General features: G+C 34.6%; 1 protein-coding gene across 1 annotated transcript; it reads left to right on the top strand.

The window, feature by feature from the left end:
- The first annotated feature begins 5,082 nt into the window (after window positions 1-5,082).
- On the top strand, window positions 5,083-6,155 carry LOC100668150 (olfactory receptor 4L1-like). Its single transcript, XM_003423544.3, has one exon. It carries the CDS (start codon window positions 5,226-5,228, stop codon window positions 6,153-6,155), a length of 930 nt encoding a protein of 309 aa, XP_003423592.2. The 5' UTR covers window positions 5,083-5,225.
- The last annotated feature ends 3,756 nt before the right edge of the window (window positions 6,156-9,911 follow it).

Consider the following 9,911-nt stretch of genomic DNA (forward strand, 5'->3'; position numbering starts at 1 on the left):
GGGCCCAGTCTGGTGGAATTTCTGGTTCATGTAGTACTTTAGTCCTTTGGACTAACATTTTCCTTGTGTCTTTGGTTTTCTTCATTCTCCTTTGGTCTGGACACGATGGGCCCAATAGATGTATCTTGGATGACAGATCACAAGCTTTTAGGACCCCAGATGCTACTCACAAAAGTAGGATGTAGTACATTTTCTTTATAAACAATGATATGCCAATTGACCTAGAAGTCCTCTGAGACTATGGTCCCAAGTCCCCACCCCAGTTACTCTGTTCCTTAAAATGTTTGATTGTGTCTAGGAAACTTCTATGCTTTTGCTTTGGTCCAGTTGTGCTGACTTCCCCTATATTGTGTGTTGTCTTTCCCTTCATTGAAGTCGACACTTGCCTACTCTCTAGTTAGTGATTTCTCCTCCTTCACCCTCCCCACCCTCATAACAGTCAAAGAATTTTTTTTTTCTGTGTGTAAACCTTTCCTTGAGTTCTTATAATAGTGGTCTCATACAGTATTTATCCTTTTATGATTGACTTATTTCACTCAGCATGATGCCCTGCAGATTCAGTCATGTCGTGAGATGTTTCAGAGTCATCATTGTTCTTTATACTTGTGTAGTATTCCATTGTATGAATGTACCATAATTTGTTTATCCATCTGTCAATGGACATTTAGGTTGTTTCCATCTCTTTGCTGTTGTGGATACTGCTGAAATGAACATGGAATATGTCTATTCATGTGATGGCTCTTATTTCTCTAGGGTGTATTGCTATAAGTGGGATTGCTGAATTGTACGGTATTTCTATAAGTAGCTTTTTAAGAAAGTGTCATATCATTTTCCAAAGTGGTTGTACCGTTTTACATTCCCTCCAGCAGTGCATAGGAGTTCCAATCGCCCCAAAACCTCTCCAACATTTGTTATTTTGTGTTTTTTGGATTAGTGTCAGTATTGTTGGGGTGAGATGGTATCTCATTACAGTTTTGATTTGCATTTCTCTAATGACTAATGATTGCCAGCATTTTCTCATGTGTCTTGGCCCACCTGAATTCTTCTTTAGTAAAGTGTCTGTTCATATCCTTTGCCCATTTTTCAAGTGGATTATTTGTCTTTTTGTTGCTGAGGTGTCAAAGTATTTTGTAGATTTTAGAGATTAGACCCTTGTCAGATGTATCATAGCCAAAAATTTTCTTCCCAGTCTGTAGATTGTTTTTACTCTTTGCTGAAGTGTTTTGATGAGCATAAGTGTTTGATTTTTAGAAGCTCCCAGTTATCTAATTTTTATTATCATTATTATCTAATTTCCCTTTGGGTAGATTCCAACTCATGGGGATTCCCTGTGTTACAGAGTACACTGGTCCATAGGGTTTTCTTGGCTGTAATCTTTATGGAAGCATATAATAGGAACTTTCTTTCCCAGCACTGCTGGGTGGATTTGCACCACTAACCTTGAGGTTGGTAGCAGAGTGTAAACCATTTGCACCACGCAGGTAGCTTGATTGGTAATAAGACCCTTTGAAGTTCTTAGCCCAACCTAGCTTTCTGTTATCAAAAACTCTCCTTTCCTCAACCCCTCCACCAATGTATGGTTTAATTAGGACATACTAGATACTTTTTGTGAACTTAATGTGTCAGAATATTTTATTCTTGCATGCCTTTTTGCATATAATTAACTCTGCCTAGGATTTTTTTTTCTTTGTGCAGCGTATTTATCTACTTACCATTAAAAGCACACTTGTCTCATTTGTGAGAAAGGTGGCCCCTTGTATGAGAAATTTGCAAACTCCAAAAAACAGAGTTCAACTTATTACAAACCTGTATCATCGTAGTTAGCAGTGGGTCATTTTGGGGTCAGTTTGCCAATGATTAGACTCTGAACCCCTGAGGACAGTCTTACATATGGTATAGACCCAGCAAAGTTTGGGGATTGCTGGATTTAATGCATATTTTCAAGGTCTCATTTTAACATTTGACAGCCAACTTATGAATGAAAAGTTTTCTTATTTGTTGCAGCAAAGTCTACACTATAAGTACTTACTCTGTCAGAGAATAAATGTGAAGCTGGAACACCTAAATTTTGTTCCCCAGAATTTGCTTAAAGCATAGGACCCAAATTCACTCAATAAATCCACCAAAAGCAAGACATTAAACTAGGAGTAGAAATGTATGCTAAACAAAAGCCCTGCTATCAAGAAATATACATTAAGATGGATACAGATCGACAGAATTAAATATTTCGGGTCAGCGGAGACATATTTTAAGAATCACAGAATTCTACTCTGACCAGTAATTTAGGGTGAATATTGAAGCAAGAAATAAAGAATGATTTAAGTAGGCAGTAGGGAACTTGGAAGAATGTTTAATTGGGTCAAAATCTACAGCTGAAACAAAGGAGACTGAGTTAAACGGTCAATTACTTAAACCCACAGTCCCAAAGTAGGGTGACTGCATCTCTTACTGGCTCTACACAATCGAGTTGTGGGGAAAAAAAACAAGAACATTTATTTATTTTTGTTTTAATCGGAAGGGATAAATGATATGAACTTTACTAATATTTAACAAACACATTATTTTTGGTCCCTAATTCAGTCTGTATATCACATAGCCATGTATTACATGTTATTGTTGTTAGGTACTATCAAATCAATTTCAATTCACAGTGATCCCATACAACAGAATCGAACTGCCCCACAGGGGTTTTCTCGGCTTAATCATTATGGGAGCAGATCTCCGGGTCTTTCTCCCACAAAACCACTGTGTGAGTTTGAACCTTCATCCTTTTGGTTAGCAGCAAAACAATTCTTGCACCACTGGGGCTCCTTCATATATTGCATATGGTGTTAAAGTGTTTTGAGGAAAGGGTGGGTTAACCAAAAGGTAGAAGGGTTGAGAGTGGTTCTCATTCATTTGCTTTGATTATATTGTTTTGTATTGCAGTTTAAGTGTGCCCAATTAAGGAATTTAAGGATAATATCTTAGTTTAACTTAATTCATTCTACAAAACATAAGTGGTTTAAATTATTTCTTTAAATAAACCTTGGATTGAAGATAATTCTAACTATTAAAATTCAAGGGAGCTACTTTAAAATTGCAGTTCAGACAATGCTATAATTGGTGTGAATCTTGTCAGCCAAATTACAAAGTAGAAGAAAAATGTGCTCTCAGGACAGACAATAAGTTAGCTAAAAAAATTGTAAATTATTAAGAAACGTTGTTTTACAATATGAATTTACTTTCATCGTTACTAAATGAAATTGACACAATCCGTATGGTACCTTGATATATCAGCTAGTGATGTTATAAAATCCTTATGACTAGCAAAGCATTTTAAAAGTAAATATGCAAAACAAAACTTTATAGTTTTCTTTGCAAAATTAAGTCATGTAATAACGTTATTTTAAAATTTAAACTTTTCACTAAATAAGCATTTGAATGTTTCTTAATAAATAACAAAAGAACAAAACCGTATGCTACTGAGGAAATACATAAATTTCTGTCCCTGTGAAATGGTTAAAATAAGTGATGTGATGAAAAATATTAAATTAATTCTTGTCAACAAACACTACTGAGAAGTGAGTGGAAACCATTTCTAATGATTTGAAAATCAAGCAATAGAATAAATTTGTCTTTCAAGAAAGAGTTTTGTCTTATAATGTTACAAAAGAAAAGATATTTTGGACATTTACATTTATAAAAAAATCTTATCAACTGTAAATGACTTTTAATAAAAGCAGTGTTTATGACAGAAACGTACATTAAACTATGAGTTAAGTGTTGAGTTTGACTGGAATTAAATGAAGACTTGTGGATAAGTGACAGAGATATCATTCAATTTGAAAGCCATTCATGGCATTGTCAGCAAGTTATTGGAACAGACTTTGAAGGCTCTGGTATAGAGTGTAGCAGGATTGTCAGTATAATTAACTTTGTAAAAGCAACACATTGTGAAATTAGTATTTAATATTGTGTAACAAAATGGGTAAAGATTGTAAAACTTTTTTGGACCACATAGATATTCTCTGAAAGCCTCATAGCAAGATACCTAATCTAAAATTAAGCATTGATACTTTAGTGAGCACAAAATTGCTAACAGGACCACTAATACATAATATCAAGCTTTTAACTATTCAATGTATTTTTATTTTAACTTCACCTTTCACAATTTTTATTTCATGAACATGCTTTATGTTGTATATAGTATATGCTTTTAGTAGTAAATGTATAAAATGTATCAATAAATTGCTTATATTGAAAAGGGTATGCTCAAAAAAAGTTTGGAGAGTATTGGTTTAAAAAACTACCCAACAAGTTGCAAAAAGACAGCTCCAGAGTAATGTGAAAGAAGCAAAGAGTCCACAAAAGGGAAGTATCCAAAAAAAGGATAATGTTAGTTGATTGGTTATGATATTGTAAGCGTAGACATCTTTGGTCTACACTTACTGTATCATAACCAATCAACTAACATTCTCCTTGGCTGTTTTAATCAAGCCATTGCCCAGAGAGAAGCACAACATATTATAGGGCCAGAAATTAATCATAAACATCTCTCTGGTCATGCCAGGGTAGCAGCCCCAGTGCTTTAACAACTCCCACTGATATTTGGATTCCCAGTGCTCCAGCAAATCTGCCACCAAAGTAGTACACATCTTTATAAAAGAAGCAAACAATTGTGTGCAGAATAATATGCAAGGCATCATACAGAAGGAAAAGCAGACTTTTAATGCTGAATAATCCCCTGAGCATGTTGTCTTTCAGGCTGTGCCTTTAGAGCAGGTAAGTGAAAATATTATAGAGAGCTAAAGAAGTTTAATACACCTAGGATGGTATTTTAATTAATTTTATGTTGGCTGGAAGGAAAGGATGATGGCTTTTCTCTCTTTTCTTTTTTTCCTATCTAATTTTTCTGTATGAGCAAATTAGTGACAAAGTTAAGATCAGTTGATAAAAGTATCATTTCCTAGAATAAAACAATAGGAAATTTAACTTTGTTTCCTTCAAAATCTTTTTAATTAATGGACACCATAAATGTATCATTTCAAACTGATATGACCCATGAAATAACCTCAGGTTATGAAACACCTTGATGTGCTGGTATGTTTAAGGTTACATGCTCTCATCTCACCACCTATTATTTATCAAATAGAAATAGTAAAATATCAGTGCTAACTGTGGCTAATTTTCTTTTTGTTCTTTTCATACTTAAAGAACATCTGAAACTTTTTTGAATTGAGTAAATGGATCTTAAAAATGAATCTGTAGTGGTTGAGTTTATTTTTCTAGGCTTTTCTGGGCCATGGAAAATTCAGATTTTCTTCTTTGTGACATTTTCCTTGATCTACGGTGCAACTGTTATGGGGAATATTCTCGTTATGGCCACAGTGACATTTAGCTCCACCCTTCGTTCTCCCTTGTACTTCCTCCTTGGAAACCTCTCTTTTTTGGACATGTGTCCCTCCACGGTCACCACACCCAAGATGATCACAGACTTGCTCGCTGCACACAAGACCATTTCCTTGTGGGGCTGCATGGCCCAGATGTTCTTTGTGCACTTCTTTGGGGGTGCTGAGATGACTCTTCTGATAGCCATGGCCTTTGAGAGGTATGTTGACATATGTAAACCTCTGCACTACAGGACAATAATGAGCCCCAGGCTGCTGAGTGGGTTTGTGATACTTTCATGGACAATTGGTTTTATTCACACCATGAGCCAAATGATATTAAAAATGAACTTGCCTTTCTGTGGCCACAATAGCGTAGACAACATATTTTGTGACCTTCCCCTTGTGATCAAGCTTGCTTGTATTGAAACATATACCCTGGAATTATTTGTCATTGCTGATAGTGGACTGCTCTCATTTATCTGTTTCATCCTCCTTCTTGTCTCCTACACTGTCATTCTGGTCACAGTACGACAAAAGTCATCTGGAGGGCTTGCCAAGGCTCTGTCTACATTGTCTGCTCACATCATTGTGGTCACTCTGTTCTTTGGACCTTGTATCTTTATCTGTGCCTGGCCATTCAGTAGTTTTACAGGAAATAAAATCCTTGCTGTATTTTACACTGTTATTACACCCTTACTGAATCCTCTTATTTATACCCTGAGAAATCAAAAAATGCAAGAAGCCATGAAAAAATTATGGTCCCAATATGTTAGCTCCACGTAGACCTTCTAGACTTCAGCACTACATAATTAACATAACTCAAACACTATGTAAAGATAATTCAAATAGATCATATATAATACATAGCTTTTTCTCATGTTAGAATCAAAACCAAAGTAGAAAAAATAATAAAGTACTATAAATTCACATTTAATGCTGTTAGAACATATAATAATTAGTGATCTACAACAAATAAAAAACAAACAAAATTATTCAGTGCTTTTCCTGTAGACATTCAATAATATTTATTAATGAAGAAATAAATCTGAAAGAATAAGTGTCAGTATTATTGGAGATGATTTAAATAGATATGGATTATTAAATGACACTCATAAACATACCTATCATACCTATTATAAATTATAAGCTATCATTAATTGATGTACTTGGAACAAATCATGATTACCATGACAGGAAAAAATATGACTCTAATATCATGAAGCAATAAGGCAGAAAATAAGAATAAGTTAGTATATGTGACAATAGGGGCAATATAAGAAGTTGCCAGAGGAAAAAGCCAGTGGAAGAGCAATTTAGACAAAACTACAAATACCAGTCTTGAAACCAAATGCTGCAAGGAATATCATAGGTATGCACAACTGACTTTTCAAACCTCAAAAATTAAAAATAAGAGCAGAAGCACATACCTTTATTTTATGTAATATACTCTGCAACGTTTTCTAATAGCTTTCCATAAAATTTCAGCTAAACTTCCCTCTGATTTATTGGTATGTGTCTGCGATGAAGGGGGTGGGAGGCAGGTGCCTGCTAAGTTTGGAATTTCATACTTATTGACTGTTACATTTAAATATACTCTCCCAATTCAAGACACCAAGGTTTCTTGCTTGTACTATGGTAATAGCTTTGTAACTGATTCTAAATCACCACATAAATTGTTTTCTTCATTCAATGTGTTCTCTACAAGCACCTAGAATGATGTCATTAAAAAGTAATTCTCAGTGTCATTTCCTTTAATAAAACTGTTTCATAGCATTAAGAATAAGACTCAAACCCATAACTAGTCTTCAAAACTCTATTTAATGTGAGTCTACCTCTGGAATTTTGCTCCCAACTATTCTTTTTCATAGTGCTCCAGTCACATTGAGCTTCTTTCTGAAGTTACTAGGCATCTTCTTAACTCAGGGCTTTTCCCAAGCTGCTTCTTCCACGGGGATGATCTTCTAACACCTCTTTACACAGCTAACTCCTCTTGAAGTAGGAAAAAAAAAAAAAGTTGCCATCAGGCTGAATCCGACTCATGGGTGTTAACCAGAAGGTTGGAAGTTTGAGTCCACCCAGAGGTGCCTCTGAATAAAGGCCTGGTGATCTACCTTTCAAAAATCAGCCAATGAAAACTGGTTCTCCTCTCAGAGTAGAGGACCCTGAGAAAATATTACACTTTAGAATATCTTTACTATATGTCCCAATGAGTTTAGATTTCATTATTTTACTCCTTTATATCATGCTGCAATTTTTATTCTTTGCATATATTATGATAATAATTAATTACTTGTGTAGTTATGGATTAATGACTGCTTTGTTGTTGTTGTATATACCTCCAGCATCTGACACAAAACTTGGCACATAGTACTTAAATAATACTTACTGAATGAATAAGGAAAAAATGAAATAACTGTATTCTAGTAGACTTTTATTCTGTTTTGATTTACTACCAAGGTGTATATGAACCTCTACTGTAAGATGATATCTGCTAAAAAGATTAGAATTGCAAAAGGGCATATGGCATTGATATAATCATTTTAGTAATTAAAAGAATGAGAATACTGTAATTAAGTCAAAATAGAATGAAATACATGAGAATAGAAGGCTAACAGAAAAGACTTATAGTAAGACTAGAATATATTTGCTATTAGAAGTTATATTGAACTCTATTTATCTACAGTAAACAAAAAAAATCACAGTCTTACATTGTATGATACCCCAAATTAAAAAAAAAAAAATTCCCACCCGTTTATAAGGGAGAATACGCATTCAGTGGAGGATTAAGTTATACTCCAGCTGGTAATAGAAGCATTGTATAGGACTTTTGTGTCTGGCAGTACAGCCCAGGTGAAATCCTAAAAATCACTCTTTATAAAACTTCTAAATTGTTAGAATCTTTTAAAAATAACTCAGTTAACGAAGTTCAAAGAAAATAAGAGAAAATCACTCTTAAGACCCAGTATGAAGTTTGAACTATGTTCCAGGGAGGGAAGCCAGCACTGACCCACTGCCCATTGTGAGAACACCTGCAGAATACTGTTGCCTAGAGCTCTGAAAATAGAACTTTGAACTTGGGGAAGGCACTGTGAACTGGGCTTTGATAATGAACAGGGAGGGAAAATGATTGGAGGTCATGTTGATGGCTCAGGACTTGAAAAAAGACAGAAAGAAAATTAGAAGAAAGCCTGGCTAGTAGAAGCAGACAGCAAGAAAAAATGTCCATCTCAAACTTGATTTCTGATGGGGATAAAATAAATGCTCCCCTAAAAAGAATTCCAGCTGGTCAACACATTCTTTCTGATCCACACATCAAGGTGAGGAGTGTTTTTAATTTGTTACTTAGGTTTACAGGCTCAGGCACTTGGCAGAAGTAAACACAAATCTTCTCTGGAGAAAAAGATGCTCCTTCAAAACAGGCAGCTCTGAATTCTCACAGAATGGTTCTAAAAATAAGAGCTCACAATCAAAAATCACAAGACACAAAAGAAAAATGCCTTTATAAATTAGAATCAGCAGGAAAAAAAATAGTGCTGCAAATATTACATATTTGAGAAGTATTGGATAGAGATCATAAAATTCTTACATTTAACATGTTTAAAGAAATGAAAGTCTGAATGAAAAAATGAGAATCACAATATACTATAAAATTAAGATGTATTTGAAAAAGAAACAGAACTTTTAGGAAAAAAATCATTGAAATTAAAACTAAATGAAAGAGATAAATAGTATATCCATCTCTGGAGAGAGAATTAGTGAACCAAAATATAGAATCAATTACATTATTAAAAAGCAGAACAGAGAGGCAATAAAAATATAAAAGAGAAATTGAAACATAGAGCATAGAGTGGGAAGGCATAACCCAAATATAAATACTAGAATAGGAAGAAGGAGTCCGTGAGTGGTGCAAATGGTTAAGTGCTTGACTACTAGCCTAAAGGCTGGTGATTCGGACCCACTCATAGGTGCCTCTGAAGACAGTCCGGTCAACATGCTTCTGAAAAGCCACAGCCTTGAAAACCTTATAGAGCAGTTCTACTGTGCACACATGGTGTCACCACAAGTTGGAATCAACTCGATGGCAACTAACAACAACCAGAGGAGAAAGAAATAGAAAGAATGCAGGAAGGGTTGTATTGAGTAAGATTTTTCCAAATTTTTGAAAAATATCATGAATCCTCAGATTCCAGAAGCCCAATTAAACACCAGCAGAATACATAAAAATAAACCCGTTCTTGACACATTGCAGCCGAACAACAAACCACCAATGGAAAAATATTTTTAAAGTAGCCAGAGAGAAAAACCAGATTACTTTGAATTTTTAAACAGCAGTAATCTAAATGGAAATTAGATTATGGTGAAATAACACCTTTAAAATGGCTGAGATTAAAGTGACTGCCAGCCTACATTTTGTAGCCAAAGAAGTTTTTTGCAGTATTTTCAGACATTTACATATGTAAAACCTGAAAACATTTGCCACTAACAGACCCTATCAAATGCATTTCTACTTGTTGTTTTGCAGCAAAAAGAAATCCTAGA

Source organism: Loxodonta africana, chromosome 10, assembly GCF_030014295.1.
Source record: "Loxodonta africana isolate mLoxAfr1 chromosome 10, mLoxAfr1.hap2, whole genome shotgun sequence".
NCBI classification, from domain to species: Eukaryota; Metazoa; Chordata; class Mammalia; order Proboscidea; family Elephantidae; genus Loxodonta; species Loxodonta africana.

Excerpts from the sequence above, each read along its gene's own strand:
- LOC100668150 (XM_003423544.3), top strand. The coding sequence starts at position 5,226 with ATGGATCTTAAAAATGAATCTGTAGTGGTTGAGTTTATTTTTCTAGGC.